We start from the raw sequence: 21,330 nt of genomic DNA, 5'->3' as shown, positions 1-21,330 counted from the left end.
AACGTTGGTCACACGGCTGCGCTAGCATCACAGCTAACGTTAGCCATGCTGCTACCTCTCTGCTGGGAGAGGACGTATACGTATGTGACGTATGACGTGACAGTATGTGACGTGTGTAAGAAGGTGCGCTTGGTGTCTGTGAGAGGGAGACACAGAAAAGAGTGAGAAGAGCCTGTCGTGTAATGCCAGCAGCTAAAAGCAACTGCGTGAGAATCCACAGACCTGTGGATGTGTTGAAGGTGTGCTGGAAAATGCGGAACGGAAATTAGGGAGCAGCAGAAAAGTGGAATGTACTATTTAAATAGGTGCGTTGGAAAACACGGAGCGGAGTTGTTTTTTTTTAACTGGATATGGATCTGCATTTTCCCATGCCTTGCCGATACGCATTTTTTGCAAATATCGGCGGCCGATCCGATCCAAATATCGGATCGGGACATCCCTAATATATATATATATGTGTGTGTATGTATGTGTATATATATATATATATATATACATATACACATATATATATATATATATATATATGTGTGTGTGTGTGTGTATATATATATACAGGTAAAAGCCAGTAAATTAGAATATTTTGAAAAACTTGATTTATTTCAGTAATTGCATTCAAAAGGTGTAACTTGTACATTATATTTATTCATTGCACACAGACTGATGCATTCAAATGTTTATTTCATTTAATTTTGATGATTTGAAGTGGCAACAAATGAAAATCCAAAATTCCGTGTGTCACAAAATTAGAATATTACTTAAGGCTAATACAAAAAAGGGATTTTTAGAAATGTTGGCCAACTGAAAAGTATGAAAATGAAAAATATGAGCATGTACAATACTCAATACTTGGTTGGAGCTCCTTTTGCCTCAATTACTGCGTTAATGCGGCGTGGCATGGAGTCGATGAGTTTCTGGCACTGCTCAGGTGTTATGAGAGCCCAGGTTGCTCTGATAGTGGCCTTCAACTCTTCTGCGTTTTTGGGTCTGGCATTCGGCATCTTCCTTTTCACAATACCCCACAGATTTTCTATGGGGCTAAGGTCAGGGGAGTTGGCGGGCCAATTTAGAACAGAAATACCATGGTCCGTAAACCAGGCACGGGTAGATTTTGCGCTGTGTGCAGGCGCCAAGTCCTGTTGGAACTTGAAATTTCCATCTCCATAGAGCAGGTCAGCAGCAGGAAGCATGAAGTGCTCTAAAACTTGCTGGTAGACGGCTGCGTTGACCCTGGATCTCAGGAAACAGAGTGGACCGACACCAGCAGATGACATGGCACCCCAAACCATCACTGATGGTGGAAACTTTACACTAGACTTCAGGCAACGTGGATCCTGTGCCTCTCCTGTCTTCCTCCAGACTCTGGGACCTCGATTTCCAAAGGAAATGCAAAATTTGCATGGTTGGGTGATGGTTTGGGGTGCCATGTCATCTGCTGGTGTCAGTCCACTCTGTTTCCTGAGATCCAGGGTCAACGCAGCCGTCTACCAGCAAGTTTTAGAGCACTTCATGCTTCCTGCTGCTGACCTGCTCTATGGAGATGGAGATTTCAAGTTCCAACAGGACTTGGCGCCTGCACACAGCGCAAAATCTACCCGTGCCTGGTTTACGGACCATGGTATTTCTGTTCTAAATTGGCCCGCCAACTCCCCTGACCTTAGCCCCATAGAAAATCTGTGGGGTATTGTGAAAAGGAAGATGCAGAATGCCAGACCCAAAAACGCAGAAGAGTTGAAGGCCACTATCAGAGCAACCTGGGCTCTCATAACACCTGAGCAGTGCCAGAAACTCATCGACTCCATGCCACGCCGCATTAACGCAGTAATTGAGGCAAAAGGAGCTCCAACCAAGTATTGAGTATTGTACATGCTCATATTTTTCATTTTCATACTTTTCAGTTGGCCAACATTTCTAAAAATCCCTTTTTTGTATTAGCCTTAAGTAATATTCTAATTTTGTGACACGCGGAATTTTGGATTTTCATTTGTTGCCACTTCAAATCATCAAAATTAAATGAAATAAACATTTGAATGCATCAGTCTGTGTGCAATGAATAAATATAATGTACAAGTTACACCTTTTGAATGCAATTACTGAAATAAATCAAGTTTTTCAAAATATTCTAATTTACTGGCTTTTACCTGTGTATATATATATATCCATCCATTTTCTACCGCTTATTCCCTTCGGGGTCGCGGGGGCACTGGAGCCTATCTCAGCTACAATCGGGCGGAAGGCGGTGTACACCCTGGACAAGTCGCCACCTCATCGCAGGGCCAACACAGATAGACAGACAACATTCGCACTCACATTCACATACTAGGGCCAATTTAGTGTTGCCAATCAACCTATCCCCAGGTGCATGTCTTTGGAGGTGGGAGGAAGCCGGAGTACCCGGAGGGAACACACGCAGTCACGGGGAGAACATGCAAACTCCACACAGAAAGATCCTGAGCCCGGGATTGAACCCCAGACTACTCAGGACCTTCGTATTGTGAGGCAGATGCACTAACCCCTCTGCCACCGTGCTGTGTGTGTGTGTATATATATATATATATATATATATACACACACACATATATACAAACCCCGTTTCCATATGAGTTGGGAAATTGTGTTGGATGTAAATATAAACGGAATACATTGATTTGCAAATAATTTTCAACCCATATTCAGTTGAATATGCTACAAAGACAACATTTTTGATGTTCAAACTGATAAACAGTTTTTTTTTGCAAATAATCATTAACTTTAGACTTTGATGCCAGCAACACGTGACAAAGAAGTTGGGAAAGGTGGCAATAAATACTGATAAAATTGAGGAATGCTCATCAAACACTTATTTGGAACATCCCACAGGTGAACAGGCAAATTGGGAACAGGTGGGTGCCATGATTGGGTATAAAAGTAGATTCCATGAAATGCTCAGTCATTCACAAACAAGAATGGGGCGAGGGCCACCACTTTGTCAACAAATGCGTGAGCAAATTGTCTAACAGTTTAAGAAAAACCCCTTTCAACCAGCTATTGCAAGGAATTTAGGGATTTCACCATCTACGGTTCGTAATATCATCAAAGGGTTCAGAGTATCTGGAGAAATCATTGCACGTAAGCAGCTAAGCCCGTGACCTTCGATCCCTCAGGCTGTACTGCATCAACAAGCAACATCAGTGTGTAAAGGATATCACCACATGGGCTCAGGAACACTTCAGAAACCCACTGTCAGTAACTACAGTTGGTCGCTACATCTGTAAGTGCAAGTTAAAACTCTCCTATGCAAGGCGAAAACCGTTTATCAACAACACCCAGAAACGCCGTCGGCTTCGCTGGGCCTGAGCTCATCTAAGATGGACTGATACAAAGTGGAAAAGTGTTCTGTGGTCTGACGAGTCCACATTTCAAATTGTTTTTGGAAACTGTGGACGTCGTGTCCTCCGGACCAAAGAGGAAAAGAACCACCCGGATTGTTATAGACGCAAAGTTGAAAAGCCAGCATCTGTGATGGTATGGGGGTGTATTAGTGCCCAAGACATGGGTAACTTACACATCTGTGAAGGCGCCATTAATGCTGAAAGGTACATACAGCTTTTGGAGCAACATATGTTGCCATCCAAGTAACGTTACCATGGACGCCCCTGCTTATTTCAGCAAGACAATGCCAAGCCACGTGTTACATCAACGTGGCTTCATAGTAAAAGAGTGCGGGTACTAGACTGGCCTGCCTGTAGTCAAGACCTGTCTCCCATTGAAAATGTGTGGCGCATTATGAAGCCTAAAATGCCACAACGGAGACCCCCGGACTGTTGAACAACTTAAGCTGTACATCAAGCAAGAATGGGAAAGAATTCTACCTGAGAAGCTTAAAAAATGTGTCTCCTCAGTTCCCAATTGTTTACTGAGTGTTGTTAAAAGGAAAGGCCATGTAACACAGTGGTGAACATGCCCTTTCCCAACTACTTTGGCATGTGTTGCAGCCATGAAATTCTAAGTTAATTATTTGCACAAAAAAAAAAGTTTGAGTTTGAACATCAAATATCTTGTCTTTGTAGTGCATTCAATTGAATATGTTTTGAAAAGGATTTGCAAATCATTGTATTCCGTTTATATTTACATCTAACACAATTTACCAACTCATATGGAAACGGGGTTTGTATATATATATATATATATATATATTAGGGATGTCCCGATCCAGGTTTTTGCACTTCCGATCCGATACCGATATTGTTTTTGCATTTCCGATCCGATACCGATACTGACCGATACTGGCCTATCCGAGCATGTATTAAAGTTTAAAGTTATTTAGCCTACTTAGTTGTCAGAATCATGTTGAAAAGGGTTTTAGTACTCTTGATAACAACTAGCCAGCTGAATTAGGGGAGTTTGAATAATACACAATGGTTGGTAACAAGAAACTGACCTGTTTATTGAAGGATAAACACAAAATAGACAAAATTATACATGACAAACAGAAATGGCATCATTGAACTAGGGCTGGGCGATATGGCCTTTTTTTAATATTGCGATATTTTAAGGCCATATTGCGATACACAATATATATCTCGATATTTTGCCTTAGCCTTGAATGCATATTGATATATATTATATGCACTTGATGCATATAATCACAGCAGTATGATGATTCTATGTGTTTTGATTGATTGATTGAGACTTTTATTAGTAGGTTGCACAGTGAAGTACATATTCCGTACAATTGACCACTAAATGGTAACACCCGAATAAGTTTTTCAACTTGTTTAAGACGGGGTCCACTTAAATTGATTCATGATACAGATATATACTATTTTGATGGTGTGGAGTCTGGACGTGTGGCACCGAATGGAGATAAGCGTTTCGACAGACGTCACAATATTTGAACAATGATGACGAAAACTGTTGTCTCTGTCGAAAATTGTTATGCACTTATTTTCTTATTTGATTTTGTGCGTGGCATAGATTTGCCGTGCGCAGAGGACGCTTGAGCAGGCGCGCACCTTAGTAGCTGCGCTAGCATCACAGCTAACGTTAGCCATGCCGCTACCTCGCTCTCTGCTGGGAGAGGACGTATACGTATGTGACGTATGACGTGACAGTATATGACGTGTGTAAGAAGGTGCGCTCGCTGTCTGTGAGAGGGAGACACAGGAAAGAGTGAGAAGAGCCTGTCGTGTAATGCCAGCAGCTAAAAGCAACTGCGTGAGAATTGTGGATGTGTTGAAGGTGTGCTGGAAAATGCGGAACGGAAATTACGGAGCAGCAGAAAAGTGGAATGTATTATTTAAATAGGTGCGTTGGAAAACACGGACCGGGGGTTTTTTTTTAAACTGGATCTGGATCTGCATTTTCCCATGCTGGTGATGGTTTGGGGTGCCATGTCATCTGCTGGTGTCGGTCCACTCTGTTTCCTGAGATCCAGGGTCAACGCAGCCGTCTACCAGCAAGTTTTAGAGCACTTCATGCTTCCTGCTGCTGACCTGCTCTATGGAGATGGAGATTTCAAGTTCCAACAGGACTTGGCGCCTGCACACAGCGCAAAATCTACCCGTGCCTGGTTTACGGACCATGGTATTTCTGTTCTAAATTGACCCGCCAACTCCCCTGACCTTAGCCCCATAGAAAATCTGTGGGGTATTGTGAAAAGGAAGATGCAGAATGCATAAGTTGATTGGCAACACTAAATTGGCCCTAGTGTATGGATGTGAGTGTGAATGTTGTCTGTCTATCTGTGTTGGCCCTGCGATGAGGTGGCGACTTGTCCAGGGTGTACCCCGCCTTCCGCCCGATTGTAGCTGAGATAGGCTCCAGCGCCCCCCCGCGACCCCAAAGGGAATAAGCGGTAGAAAATGGATGGATGGAAGATGCAGAATGCCAGACCCAAAAACGCAGAAGAGTTGAAGGCCACTATCAGAGCAACCTGGGCTCTCATAACACCTGAGCAGTGCCAGAAACTCATCGACTCCATGCCACGCCGCATTAACGCAGTAATTGAGGCAAAAGGAGCTCCAACCAAGTATTGAGTATTGTACATGCTCATATTTTTCATTTTCATACTTTTCAGTTGGCCAACATTTCTAAAAATCCCTTTTTTGTATTAGCCTTAAGTAATATTCTAATTTTGTGACACACGGAATTTTGGATTTTCATTTGTTGCCACTTCAAATCATCAAAATTAAATGAAATAAACATTTGAATGCATCAGTCTGTGTGCAATGAATAAATATAATGTACAAGTTACACCTTTTGAATGCAATTACTGAAATAAATCAAGTTTTTCAAAATATTCTAATTTACTGGCTTTTACCTGTGTACCGTATTTTCCGCACCATAAGGCGCCCTGGGTTATAAGCCGCGCCTTCAATGAACGGCATATTTCAAAACTTTGTCCACCTATAAGCCGCCCCGTGTTGTAAGCCGCATCTAACTGCGCTAAAGGAATGTCAAAAAAACAGTCAGATAGGTCAGTCAAACTTTAATAATATATTAAAACCAGCGTGATGTGGGCGCGCATGGAATCGTATATCAACATGGACAGAGCTGCGTGAAAAAAGCCACCCGGCCTCTTCGCGTAAACTTAAACTTACCTTAACCACTCGCTCATCTTTTCTTCATCCATCCCTTCGAGTTAGCTTTTATGATGACGCCGGCTGGAAAGGTCTCTTTTGGCAAGGTCTTCCTTTTGAATATCACCATGTGTGGAAGTTTCTGGCCATTAGCATGGAAAGCTAGAACCACAGTGAAGGATGACTTCTCATTCCCTGTGGTGCGAATATTCACCGTACGTGCTCCCGTTGTATCCACAGTGCGGTTCACAGGAATATCAGTTGCTGTGAAATAGTAATCCGTGTGCGGATGGAGAGATTGCGTCTTTTCATGAACCGGATACCTGTCGCTTAGTAGGAGCCATTTTGTGGTCTTTACAGATGTAAACACACAAAGGAAATGAAACGGTAATATCCGCGCGCTTTTTCTTCTTCTACGCGGGCGGGTGGTTGCTTACAGTAGAAGAAGAAGCGCTTCCTGTTCTATGGGGGCGGGTGCTTACCTTGGCGGTTGCTTGCGTAGAAGAAGAAGCGCTTCCTGTTCTACCGGGAAAAAAGATGGCGGCTGTTTACCGAAGTTGCGAGACCGAAACTTTATGAAAATGAATCTTAATATTTATCCATATATAAAGCGCACCGGGTTATAAGGCGCACTGTCAGCTTTTGAGAAAATTTGTGGTTTTTAGGTGCGCCTTATAGTGCGGAAAATACGGTATATACCGGTATATATATAGGGAAATGCATGTATTTCCATGCTTAATGCCTGTGATCAAGTACTATGATTTTGACAGAGACTCTAAAGTCCTTTCTTGTGTTTTAAGATCGATTTCTTGTTTTTTTTCTATATTTGATATGTACAAAGTGAATGTAGAAAGGGTAGGCATAATAAGCTTTTAGCTTCAGCCTATACCTTTTTGGTCAGGAAATGTAAACCGATACTTTATTCATCTGCTTTGCACTTGAAGTGTACTGTTTACATGAACTGATGACCAAATAAAAACATTGAATTGAGAACTGAGGTACGTACAAAACCGTGAGTATGATGTGTTACGCCACTAATGAAAAATATTTATTTTTTTACAGTAATTTTTGGGAATGTGACATTTTTTTGTCATTTTATGCCAAATAAATTAGTGAATTTGAAAGACCTCTTAAGGTGTAAATAGAAGGCTGATGAATCTGTCTCAATGCTAACATCAATGTTATTCCTATTAGTTACTAGGTTGTAATAATTACAAATTGAAAATCGGTCCTTACCTTCAACAGACAATGATCTTCAAGGAAGCGACGGCTCTGGGAGTCTTGGTGGTCCAGATGTTCGCAGGCGCATCCCTATCAAACTCATATCCAAGCAGCCCTTAAGGATCAAACCCCCGCCCCGTGTCCAGAGACCCGGCAACAGGCCCCTCAAAAGCGATTCTGTGGTTGATGGTGCGTTTGTAACTTACACTAGGTTCTCGACAAAAGCATCCACTTTGTTTTGGCTGATCTGTGTCTTTGTTGTCACAGATAACTTTGGCTTTAAGCAAGACGACAGGTTCGATTGTGGGACTAAAGCTGGAGATGTGTCTGCTGTCCAGAGGAGATACCCACAGCCACTCTTCTGGGATTATAAGGTATATTTCATGTTAACGTTAACAGTTTGAGTGATTTTCAGTCACAACAGCTACCCCCGAACGCAAAGTCTAATGTACATATATTTTATGATTTATTATGATTAGAGCTGGGCGATAAAACAATATCAATATATATTGCGATAGACATGCAATCCATATTAATAAAAACATTTTGAGTTTTTTTTTTTCTTTCGTCGGATGAAACCAGAAGTTGCGAAGCAAGGTTGGTTGCATGAACAAAAGCACTCGCTCTCTGGTAACCTAGCAACACAGAAAGTGATCAGTGGGAATGTCACGCTAATAGTACCAACTATCTTGTTGGTTGCACCATCTTGTCGCGCGGTTGATTATTTGCACGGAGTTAGAAGCAAAAATAAAAATAAATGCTGCAGAGAGCACAAAAATTGTGGATAAATCAGGAAACGTAAGGCATTTAAAAAAAAAAAAGTTTAACAGACCAATGTGGTCTAAATTATGCAAGGTGGTCGTCCCCACCAAGACTAGTAATTAGCAGGAAACAAAGTTATTCTCAGGTTTCTCTGTTTACATTTTTACACTTGGCACCAGTTTGTTACACTTTATTAAGCATTTCTCAAAAACGCCTTATTTTTGCACCTAATTTTAAAAAGGTTATTGTTAAGAGTTCAATGTAATTTTAGAATTTTGTTTACATTGTTTTCCATGGTTGTGTTGACATTTCCTTTCTTTCCTGCTTTCATAGCTGAGGGGATTATAATCAGAGGAAGGTTACTACATTTTCAATAAAAATGTTTGCATTTGATATATTTTTATCCTGATCCTTAATTTCAATAGGTCTTACAAGATCAATAATTATTGCTATCGACCGATATAAAACATTGATATGAGGGCCAAGCGGTAAAAAATGGACAGATGGGTATTGTGATACAGTTTTCAGCCATATCGCCCAGCCCTAATTATGATCACCTCACCCATTGTTCTCGCATTTTCTTCTTTTGGCAACAGTTGAATTTAATCGGCGAACGAGATGAAGTCCCAATTCACTTCTGTGACAAATGTGGGCTTCCTATCCACCTGTACGGCCGGATGGTACGTATCTCCATGCTTTTTTCTTATGTGGTCCATATTGCACTATTTTTTCCCCCCAACATTTTAACCTGTGTGCAACCTTAAAGGGAACTGCACTTTTTTTTGGAATTTTGCCTATCTTTCACAATCCTTTTGTAAGACAAGAACATATGTTTTTCTTTTTTTATGCAATCTAGCTAGTAAATAAATGCGACCAAAAGTCTGTTTACAATGAAGCCAGTGGGAGTCGCTCTATTCTGCCTATTGCTTGGATTTTAATGTCACGTACGGCTCATTAAATATGCGTGGTGGTCAAGCAGCGTCTGTTCTCAATATGTACAAGGCTTTAGTTAGCCTTTCTCAAAGAAAAAGGCCCTGTTTTCGGATATATGAACCATTCAAATTGTGAAAAGGATAAACGTTTTTGCAGAGTTTCTCGAGAGGTAATCAACAAGGGCAGAAGAGTGCAACATTTTAGGAAAGACAATGACGAAAGTGGCACACACTCCCGTACAAGGAAGCAGAGTCAAAGAATGCACAAGTTTGCAGCTAGTGACCACTTTGTTAAATGTTTGTTTGATATATTTCTAATGTACAAACCCCGTTTCCATATGAGTTGGGAAATTGTGTTAGATGTAAATATAAACGGAATACAATGATTTGCAAATCTTTTTCAACCCATATTCAGTTGAATATGCTACAAAGACAACATATTTGATGTTCAAACTGATAAACATTTTTTTTTTTGCAAATAATCATTAACTTTAGAATTTGATGCCAGCAACACGTGACAAAAAAGTTGGGAAAGGTGGCAATAAATACTGATAAAGTTGAGGAATGCTCATCAAACACTTATTTGGAACATCCCACAGGTGAACAGGCAAATTGGGAACAGGTGGGTGCCATTATTGGGTATAAAAGTAGATTCCATGAAATGCTTAGTCATTCACAAACAAGGATGGTGTGAGGGTCACCACTTTGCCAACAAATGCGTAGGCAAATTTATGAACAGTTTAAGAAAAACCTTTCTCAACCAGCTATTGCAAGGAATTTAGGGATTTCACCATCTACGGTCCGTAATATCATCAAAGGGTTCAGAGAATCTGGAGAAATCACTGCACGTAAGCAGCTAAGCCCGTGACCTTCGATCCCTCAGGCTGTACTGCATCAACAAGCGACATCAGTGTGTAAAGGATATCACCACATGGGCTTAGGAACACTTCAGAAACCCACTGTCAGTAACTACAGTTGGTCGCTACATCTGTAAGTGCAAGTTAAAACTCTCCTATGCAAGGCGAAAACCGTTTATCAACAACACCCAGAAACGCTGTCGGCTTCGCTGGGCCTGAGCTCATCTAAGATGGACTGATACAAAGTGGAAAAGTGTTCTGTGGTCTGACGAGTCCACATTTCAAATTGTTTTTGGAAACTGTGGACGTCGTGTCCTCCGGACCAAAGAGGAAAAGAACCATCCGGAATGTTATAGGCACAAAGTGTAAAAGGCAGCATCTGTGATGGTATGGGGGTGTATTAGTGCCCAAGACATGGGTAACTTACACATCTGAGAAGGCGCCATTAATGCTGAAAGGTACATACAGCTTTTGGAGCAACATATGTTGCCATCCAAGCAACGTTACTATGGACGCCCCTGCTTATTTCAGCAAGACAATGCCAAGCCACGTGTTACATCAACGTGGCTTCATAGTAAAAGAGTGCGGGTACAAGACTGGCCTGCCTGTAGTCCAGACCTGTCCCCCATTGAAAATGTGTGGCGCATTATGAAGCCTAAAATACCACAACGGAGACCCCCGGACTGTTGAACAACTTAAGCTGTACATCAAACAAGAATGGGAAAGAATTCCACCTGAAAAGCTTAAAAAATGTGTCTCCTCAGTTCCCAAACGTTTACTGAGTGTTGTTAAAAGGAAAGGCCATGTAACACAGTGGTGAACATGCCCTTTCCCAACTACTTTGGCACGTGTTGCAGCCATGAAATTCTAAGTTAATTATTATTTGCAAAAAAAAAATAAAGTTTATGAGTTTGAACATCAAATATCTTGTCTTTGTAGTGCATTCAATTGAATATGGGTTGAAAAGGATTTGCAAATCATTGTATTCCGTTTATATTTACATCTAACACAATTTCCCAACTCATATGGAAACGGGGTTTGTACTTTACTCTTTTAGTATTTCCTATTAAAGTATTATCTTAACATTATTTGTATTTTCATTGTTAACTTGGTCAGGAAAGGTACGTCTATGTCTCCAATCTTGTTTATTTCTTACACAAATGTGTCAAGAGTACATATGATGAAAGGACAAAAGTCAAACATGGTGTTGATTCAGTCATTGTTAGTTTGTTAAATGGATATGCAGTCATGGGTGTGGAGCTGCCGGGTGTTTACATGGACACATCTTCGCAAACGCAAAGTTGAATCATGAAATGCATCCTTCCCGAGCAAAAACTATGCATATTTGTCCGGTAGAGTCTTGATACCAATTTCTTTGACCCAGCCACACACAAAGAAGATGTAGACTTCCATGCCTTTCCAAGTTTTTATCGGTTTCGTCATGTAAAATGATGTCTGGAGCACACGATAGTTCAACATGTCTGGTAACTCCACCAACGGATAATACTTGGTATCACTCGACAAATATCTTTTTAATAAGGTATAGGAATCTATTCCATTGCATATTTGGATTTTTTGCAGGAAGATCTAGGCCCCTTGCATACTCGGATAGTTCGCACGGTGCTTGCAGCACAACAGCCATCTTGGCTTGGTTGACCACTTATTTTCCATTTCCGGGAAAAAGTCACTTGTTGGAATACAAGCAATAAAGCGCTCTACAAACATCCAAACACTTCAATTAAGGTTTTATGTACACACTGTGTATATATGTATTGTAGTAACAGGCACTTTCATAATACCATCTAATGATCATTTTAAGCATTCAGCGCATACTTGCCAACCTTGAGACCTCCGATTTCGGGGGGCGTGGTCGGGGGCGTGGTTGGGGGCGTGGTTAAGATATATATATAAGAAATACTTGACTTTCACTGAATTCTAGCTATATATATTTATTTTATTATATATATATATATATATATATATATATATACACATATAAATAAATAAAAGAAATACTTGAATTTCAGTGATCATTTATTTACACTTATACACACACATAACACTCATCTACTCATTGTTGAGTTAAGGGTTGAATTGTTCATCCTTGTTCTATTCTCTGTCACTATTTCAGAACACACACATTATACAAATATACATTATAAAATCAATAAGAAACCGGGAGCTCTAATTTGGGAGTCTGAATTAGGATCAGAAGTTCCTATATAAACATTGCGCACTCACGTCGCCTTTTTGTATTGATTACTGCAGCTGTGCACTGGATTCATTCACAAATACAAACTACAACTCACAAACACTTTAGAGTTAGGCTCCACCATCAGAATGTGTACTTAAACTTATAAAGATCACATGGATATTATTCAGTGAGTTGATTCACCAAAACTAACCTGTTATACAGGAGGAAAAAGCACACAGGACGTTTCAATTGTTCACAGACTGGTCGCGCTCATCAGAATGACAAGACACTTCCGGTCTGCAGGTGATAGCATTCAATTGGGAAGAAACGCCCTTCTGCCCCCTACTGACCAATGTGAATACTGATAAATGTGTAATGACAGATCCAAAAACGAATTCAAACCACAAAATAAAATAAATAAATCAACACAAAAATGTGACACATTATGGGTGGGTCATATATGCATGTACAGTAGATGGCAGTATTGTCCTGTTTATATTGTGAGAAAGCGGACGTGTGAACAGGCTGTCAACACGTCACTCAGGTCCGCATAGAGCTGGAGGGGGCGTGGCCTCCAGCTCCGCCTGAATTTCTGGACTTTTTCGGGAGAAAATTTGTCCCGGGAGTTTTTCGGGAGAGGCGCTGAATTTCGGGAGTCTCCCGGAAAATCCGGGAGGGTTGGCAAGTATGATTCAGCGGCATATTAATTGCAAAAACACACCATGACTTTCGCAACATAACTGATTACTGCTCACTGAAGACGTAATGAGAGCCAACAAACATAATAAAACATCACTTACTGTACAATTTCTCGCCATTGCTGGGTCTAAATCTAATGCAAAAGTTGACCAACTCGTCAGATTATCTCTTCATCCTATCGAGACCACTATAGTAAAGAAAAAGAGTTGGTTCTTTATTCGAATCCCGTCCCGACCAAAAATGCCCTGTGGGACATCACAAGAAATTACGTCACGTAGCTCACTCATTAAGCGCAGATAGGGAAAGCAGGAAAAACAATGGACCGGAAAAAGCGCTCCAAGGTGTAATAAAGTTCAAAACAAAAGGTATAATCCAATGAATAATTTTACTGAGAGATTTGAGCAGGGTACAAACACATGACGGACACTTTTACGACCAACCGGAAACATAGCAACCAGGCTAGCAACGCACCTCCTTTACGGCAGCTGTCGCAACGTTCTTAAAGCAACCGCAGCACATACATATACAGGTAAAAGCCAGTAAATTAGAATATTTTGAAAAACTTGATTTATTTCAGTAATTGCATTCAAAAGGTGTAACTTGTACATTATATTTATTCATTGCACACAGACTGATGCATTCAAATGTTTATTTCATTTAATTTTGATGATTTGAAGTGGCAACAAATGAAAATCCAAAATTCCGTGTGTCACAAAATTAGAATATTACTTAAGGCTAATACAAAAAAGGGATTTTTAGAAATGTTGGCCAACTGAAAAGTATGAAAATGAAAAATATGAGCATGTACAATACTCAATACTTGGTTGGAGCTCCTTTTGCCTCAATTACTGCGTTAATGCGGCGTGGCATGGAGTCGATGAGTTTCTGGCACTGCTCAGGTGTTATGAGAGCCCAGGTTGCTCTGATAGTGGCATTCAACTCTTCTGCGTTTTTGGGTCTGGCATTCTGCATCTTCCTTTTCACAATACCCCACAGATTTTCTATGGGGCTAAGGTCAGGGGAGTTGGCGGGCCAATTTAGAACAGAAATACCATGGTCCGTAAACCAGGCACGGGTAGATTTTGCGCTGTGTGCAGGCGCCAAGTCCTGTTGGAACTTGAAATCTCCATCTCCATAGAGCAGGTCAGCAGCAGGAAGCATGAAGTGCTCTAAAACTTGCTGGTAGACGGCTGCGTTGACCCTGGATCTCAGGAAACAGAGTGGACCGACACCAGCAGATGACATGGCACCCCAAACCATCACTGATGGTGGAAACTTTACACTAGACTTCAGGCAACATGGATCCTGTGCCTCTCCTGTCTTCCTCCAGACTCTGGGACCTCGATTTCCAAAGGAAATGCAAAATTTGCATGGTTGGGTGATGGTTTGGGGTGCCATGTCATCTGCTGGTGTCGGTCCACTCTGTTTCCTGAGATCCAGGGTCAACGCAGCCGTCTACCAGCAAGTTTTAGAGCACTTCATGCTTCCTGCTGCTGACCTGCTCTATGGAGATGGAGATTTCAAGTTCCAACAGGACTTGGCGCCTGCACACAGCGCAAAATCTACCCGTGCCTGGTTTACGGACCATGGTATTTCTGTTCTAAATTGGCCCGCCAACTCCCCTGACCTTAGCCCCATAGAAAATCTGTGGGGTATTGTGAAAAGAAAGATGCAGAATGCCAGACCCAAAAACGCAGAAGAGTTGAAGGCCACTATCAGAGCAACCTGGGCTCTCATAACACCTGAGCAGTGCCAGAAACTCATCGACTCCATGCCACGCCGCATTAACGCAGTAATTGAGGCAAAAGGAGCTCCAACCAAGTATTGAGTATTGTACATGCTCATATTTTTCATTTTCATACTTTTCAGTTGGCCAACATTTCTAAAAATCCCTTTTTTGTATTAGCCTTAAGTAATATTCTAATTTTGTGACACACGGAATTTTGGATTTTCATTTGTTGCCACTTCAAATCATCAAAATTAAATGAAATAAACATTTGAATGCATCAGTCTGTGTGCAATGAATAAATATAATGTACAAGTTACACCTTTTGAATGCAATTACTGAAATAAATCAAGTTTTTCAAAATATTCTAATTTACTGGCTTTTACCTGTATATACAACATATCTCCCTTTTTTAACTTTTGTTTTTCTTTCCTTGTAAACAAAACAAAATCACACTGTATATGTGTTGTCTGTCTAATTATAAATAATGCAGACGAGGCGTGTTGGCTGAGTTCTTGACGTTTACTTTCACAGCGTGCTCATAACCTCATTCTTAGCTGCCGGGTGGTGACATGTAACAACACTTTTCGGGGCTACCGCTCATGCTCCTCACTCCCGTTGCATGCTGGGTAGTGTAGTTGTTATATTCCCTAGCTCATAACATCACATCTTTCCTCCTATAAAGAAATAATGTTAACTCAATAAAGTGTATTTCTTTAACTTTTCATTTTTTAGCATTGTAACCACATTTGCAAACAACTTTTCTCTTCATAGAATTTTCTTTCAATAAAGAAATAAAGTGCAAAAAATGTCAAAGCATCATGACAAACAGTTACCGTATGTCAAATAGTAGCAGAAGTGCACTTTTTGGAGAGCTGTATTATTTTCAGTTTTGTGCCCAAGGGACTGATTTTATTTAACACTATATTATTTATACACCTATAGTGATCACAGAGACAGGTTGTTTTTGTGTTACTGTATATATTTGTTTTTCTGAAAAATCCCACTTAATATACTTTGGGTAAGAACAGTCAATATTTAATTATTTTTATTTTATTTTTTAGGGGGGTAACAGTCAATATTTATTTACTCATTAAATTAAACATTTTTCTTATATAATAAAAGTGAGCTTTTGTTAAACCAAATTGTGTTTTTTTTTTTCCATATACAACAACCTATCTGGACTCGATAAGAGAATCGATAAGGAATCGGTTCGATAATAGGCTCAAACTTGATAATTTCTTATCAAACATCATCCCTAGTCTGTATACTTAATTTGTTATACCCTATTGTATAAAATTGCATTGTTTTTATTTGCAACAAGGGTTGCTCAATGACAAAAAATCTGGCGCTGGTTGATGGCTCTCGAGCAGAAATACAATCTGCCTCCCCTCACGTCCTGTCTACTGGCTGCTACCGGCCTATAAGCACAGCTGATTGGACCGTGACAGTCACGTGACTCGGAAGAGCGCGCAGCGCTCAAAGAGTAATAGAGCACAAGAGCCTAATAGTCTCCGCGAAAGTATGGATTTGACACCTGCGTTACAAATGCCTTCTCATTTAGATGAGCATGGCGAGTGAGTGGCTACGAGGTGGGCAGTACTCGCTCCACTTCACGAATGTCAGCGAGCAGCGATTAAGTTTGTGGTCAAAATCTTGCAACCATTTGCCACAGTAGACACTCCTTTTTTACCTGTAGGTGAATGTTCAATTGTAGTGATTTTTCCTTCCACCAGATTTTCACTCAGTCATTCCCATAATACAGGTGAACTCAACAAATTAGAATATGCTGTAAAAGTCAATTTATGACAGCAATTAACTTCAAATGTGAAACTAATATGTGATATTAACTTAAAGTGAGATATGTCGAGCCTTAATTTGTTGTGATTTTGATGACTATGACTTACAGTTTTGGAAACCTTACATTTTGAGATTTTCAATTCAAGGTTTTCATGAACTATAAGTCATCATCATCATCGTTATGATCAAGACTTGAATATCTATTTCTTATCTTTTAAGAAAGTTTTTTTTTTTATTGATGCTATGTGTCTTTTAAGACCTCACTGTAGGTCATGTTACCTCTAAACAAAACTATTGATTCTAGTCCACCTTTGTCGATAATCGGAATAGGAAAAATCTTATCAATTTTCATCCTTCCTTTGCATCGCTATGTGATCTCTAGAAACACCTCTTGTTTTACAATGCAGCCCGTTTATGTCGACGCCTTTAAGGTAGGACTGACTGGCTAACATCGACATAACCGTAACTAGCCATCGGAGAAAAGAAAAGAAATGAATTTTTTTTTTTGTCACTGCCACCAGATTCCCTGCAAACATGTCTTCTGCTACGAGTGTGCTCTGCTGCACGAGAAGAAAGGAGACAAGATGTGTCCCGGGTGAGACATCTGACAGAAAGAACATGTCCACCCTTGCATAGATGTGGTTTTTCAAAACCCTGCTTTGTTTCTAGTCTGACCATGTACAGCTGCACAGACGCAGTGCAGCGCATCGAGCAGTGCCAGCGTGGTTCTCTCTACATGTGCAGCATCGTGTCAGGATGCAAGCGCACTTACCTGTCTCAGCGGGACCTGCAGGCCCACGTCAACCATCGGCACCTGAGGGCCGCCAAGTCGTCCTCCGGCCGCCAGGACCCCATGCACATGCCCCCCTCTTCCGACATCCCCGAGAGGTTCCGAGTTCCTCCGCCGCATATGACCAAAAACCACGTCCACCTCCCCAACCCGCTGCAGCACGGCGGCCACGACCCTTACGGTCAGCCGCCGCCTCCTCACGACGGTCCTCCTCCAGCCCACGGCCCCGAGACTTACCGCATTGCCACGGTGACCACGCGCAAACACAGCAATCTCATCACCGTGCCCATCCAGGACGATTCCCGGGAGCCGATGCCGGGCCCGGGTCAACCCCCACATCACCGGCCAGGGGACTATCCTGGCCAGCCGCCTGTTGTGTCCCACGCTCACCACATGATGGCGCCACCCCAGCAGCACTTTGGTCCCCCTCCTCCACCACCGCCCATTAGCCACCCCATGCAGCACCCTCCCCAGGTGTACAACCAGGCCCCACCTCCATCTATGTCTACAGCCCCACCTCCAATCACCCCACCACCCGGGCACATCATGGGTCAGATGCCCCCATACATGAACCACCCTCCCCCAGGACCTCCACCGCAGCACAGCGGGCCCCCAGTAAACGCCCCCCCGCCTCATCACTACAATCCCAACTCCATGCAGCAGTTCCCCGAAGACCAGGGCACCCTGAGCCCACCTTTCAACCAACCCGGGGGTCTCAGTCCTGGAATGTGGCCCGCACCAAGAGGGCCGCCGCCGCCTAGGATGCAGGGGCCACCTCCCGGGCCCGGACCACACCACCCGGATCAAGGGCGCTACCGACCTTACTATCAGTAACCTGATGGATGGTGTTCATACCACTCGTATTAAGAAATGTGATGCTAGACCTCAGGGTTACAGGATGTAGGACTTTGATTCTGGTCAAACTGCCACAAGAGTGTGTGCTGCTTTTGAGTCACTTGGAAAGAGCAGGAACATCCCCAGACCCCTTTTAAAAAAAGAATTGCTTACCGTACATTTTCTGTATGCCATCTGATCTTGGTACTTTACTTTGAAAGGTGTTTAGCATTAACAATTCATCATCGATAGAAATGCCAATGACTTATTTTTCAAACAAAATAAGCATTCCAAGAAAAGTAAGATTACTGTTGAGATCCAAGCTTGTGTTGCAGAGGTTTTTGTCAGATTTGATTTTAAGTGAATGTCAGGAATAAACTTGTGGTTGGCAACTTAAAAACTTACCTGTGCTGATTGTCTCCGCTCTTTTTTTTCCCATTCGGATAATTTTTAGAAATATATCCCGCTTTGGAAAATATTGCATTGTTTTTTTCTCATATGTACGTATAGTTACACAGCACACGTGTCACTATACATATATACACTTTTTATGAGAGCTTGATTTAGTAGCTACGGTTAAAATGACTGTCAATACAAAAAATCCTCCATCTTGCTCATTGTCACACTTCTAAGTGAAAAGTCACATGTCAGAACATTTATTTCAACTGTATTCTACCAACAGTTTGATTCAACCAGCCATAAAAAAAAAGTCGCCCACAGACTTTCACACACACACGCACATTCACACACGAGGTGGAGAAATGGGTATTAAAAAAAAAACATTAGTCACATTAATACAGAAATAAACCAATGGCACATTGAATTACTAAATTAAAAAAGTGGTGCTTGAGGGAGACGTTAAATAAATTACGACTATAAACGTTACATACAAATCTGGAGTAGTATATACAAAAAGGAGTTAAAATGCTTAAAGACAGCAGAATATTTTACATAGCGAAAGGGTGGGGATGGTATTAACAAGAGTGTGTGTGTGCATTGTGAAGTAATGGACGACAGGTGGAAGAGTGATGTCACTCACTCACATACACACACACACCAGGTGAGCAGACACGTCAAGGAAAAATTCCAGTATTTTGAAGAAGTTCTTGCACTCTAAATGACAATTTCTGCTTGTGTTGCCTTCAGAGTCTTGCACTTTTGTGGGGAAAATTAGCAACCAGAACAGACATGTCCTTTCATAACACTGCTGTTTATCTCCTTCGTCTCGAAACAAAAATCTAGTGGTTTGCGTAAAGGAGGGAGGTCCACTTTGTAAACGCTCTCCATGGCGACCTTCACAGTATTTCTCTGGTACTGGCGTCAGATTGTGGTAAAGACAAAAAAAATATCCTTCATGAACCGTCATGGAGTTTAAAAAAGAAGGGCGTTTGCTGGAGTAAAAAAAAAAAAAAAAAAAAAAAAAAAATCAGATCCATTTCGACCGCCGCTCCTCCGTCATTCCTCCCCGGAGTGTTTTTACGTAAAGCAAGAAGAGGGCGTAAAGTAAGATTTCACAGGAGGATCAGGAAGAATCTTCATGCCGTGGAATGTTGAGTCTTATTTTTCTTCTTTTTCTTAATTTGTAACAAAAACATACTTCCCCCAGAGTTCAGAACGAGCACGCGGACGCTCGCTCTCACATCCCGTCTAGGCGTCTGACAAGCAACTCTGAACGCTGTCCATCCATAACTGAGCATTGAGGCTGTCCTGGGCACAGAAGTTGTACACTCGTTTGGTTGTCTTCAGCTGGGCGGGGGGGCACAAAAGGTCAATATTAGGACACTGGTGGAATGGATTATCAAAAATTTTTAGAATTGTTAACTATTGGAAGAAAAATTGAGCTGTTTGGCCACAATACCCAGCAATATGTTTGGAGGAGAAAAGGTGAGGCCTTTAATCCCAGGAACACCATTCCTACCGTCAAGCATGGTGGTGGTAGTATTATGCTCTGGGCCTGTTTTGCTGCCAATGGAACTGGTGCTTTGCAGAAAGTAAATGGTACAATGAAAAAGGAAGATTACCTCCAAATTCTTCAGGACAACCTAAAATCTTTAGGCCGGAGGTTGGGTCTTGGGCGCAGTTGGATGTTCCAACAAGACAATGACCCCAAGCAAACGTCAAAAGTGGTAAAGGAATGGCTAAATCAGGCTAGAATGAAGGTTTTAGAATGGCCTTCCCAAAGTCCTGACTTAAACGTGTGGACAATGCTAAAGAAACAAGTCCATGTCAGAAAACCAACTGCACCAATTTTGTCAAGAGGAGTGGTCAATAATTCAACCAGAAGCTTGTGGATGGCTACCAAAAGCGCCTTATTGCAGTGAAACTTGCCAAGGGACATGTAAGCAAATATTAACATTGCTGTATGTATACTTTTGACCCAGCAGATTTGGTCACATTTTCAGTAGACCCATAATAAATTAACAAAAGAACCAAACTTCATGAATGTTTTTTGTGACCAACAAGTACGTGCTCCAATCACTCTATCACAAACAATAAGAGTTGTAGAAATTATTGGAAACTGAAGACAGCCATGACATTATGTTCTTTACAAGTGTATGTAAACTTTTGACCACAACTGTGTGTGTGTGTGTGTGTGTGTGTGTGTGTGTGTGTGTGTGTGTGTGTATATATAATATTATTATTATTATTATAAATTATATTATATATTAAAAATCAATGTTATTGCCGGTGGGTGAAATACAAAATAAAAAGTCACACTCCTTAAGAAAATTAAAAATAAGTTATATTTTTATTATGGATATTATTTTAATACTTATCACTTTTTGGAAAAATGGTAGTGTGCAGACTACCAATGCTGAGCTAAAACAGCCAATAAGGCTCGCCCACTCTTCTCTATTAAAATATCTCAACTGCATAAACCAGATGTATCAATGTTTTCAAAAAAGCAACACATGAATTACTTTAATTTATTACATGTATTAAAGAACATTTCCA

The 21,330-nt window shown here is 41.2% G+C and overlaps 2 protein-coding genes across 6 annotated transcripts in view; one reads left to right on the top strand and one right to left on the bottom strand.

The window, feature by feature from the left end:
- LOC133606606 (E3 ubiquitin-protein ligase Hakai-like) overlaps nucleotides 1-18,867 on the top strand; it is a 25,561-nt gene extending 6,694 nt beyond the window's left edge. The window contains exons 2-6 of the mRNA XM_061960711.2: nucleotides 7,806-7,970; nucleotides 8,049-8,155; nucleotides 9,140-9,223; nucleotides 17,273-17,346; nucleotides 17,421-18,867. Coding sequence (XP_061816695.1) covers nucleotides 7,806-7,970; nucleotides 8,049-8,155; nucleotides 9,140-9,223; nucleotides 17,273-17,346; nucleotides 17,421-18,375 — 1,385 coding nt within the window. The 3' untranslated portion in view covers nucleotides 18,376-18,867. The remainder of the gene's footprint in view (nucleotides 1-7,805; nucleotides 7,971-8,048; nucleotides 8,156-9,139; nucleotides 9,224-17,272; nucleotides 17,347-17,420) is intronic.
- A 148-nt stretch (nucleotides 18,868-19,015) lies between these two features.
- Nucleotides 19,016-21,330, bottom strand: part of sbf1 (SET binding factor 1) — a 92,720-nt gene continuing 90,405 nt past the window's right edge. For all 5 annotated transcript variants that reach the window (XM_061960700.1, XM_061960702.1, XM_061960701.1 and 2 more), the window contains one exon: nucleotides 19,016-20,121. In XM_061960700.1, coding sequence (XP_061816684.1) covers nucleotides 20,023-20,121 — 99 coding nt within the window. In that variant the 3' untranslated portion in view covers nucleotides 19,016-20,022. The remainder of the gene's footprint in view (nucleotides 20,122-21,330) is intronic.

The sequence above is a fragment of the Nerophis lumbriciformis genome, linkage group LG05, assembly GCF_033978685.3.
Source record: "Nerophis lumbriciformis linkage group LG05, RoL_Nlum_v2.1, whole genome shotgun sequence".
In the NCBI taxonomy this organism is placed as follows: Eukaryota; Metazoa; Chordata; class Actinopteri; order Syngnathiformes; family Syngnathidae; genus Nerophis; species Nerophis lumbriciformis.
The sequence above is the reverse complement of the archived record's forward strand: the minus strand, read 5'-3'. Positions and strand labels throughout refer to the sequence as shown.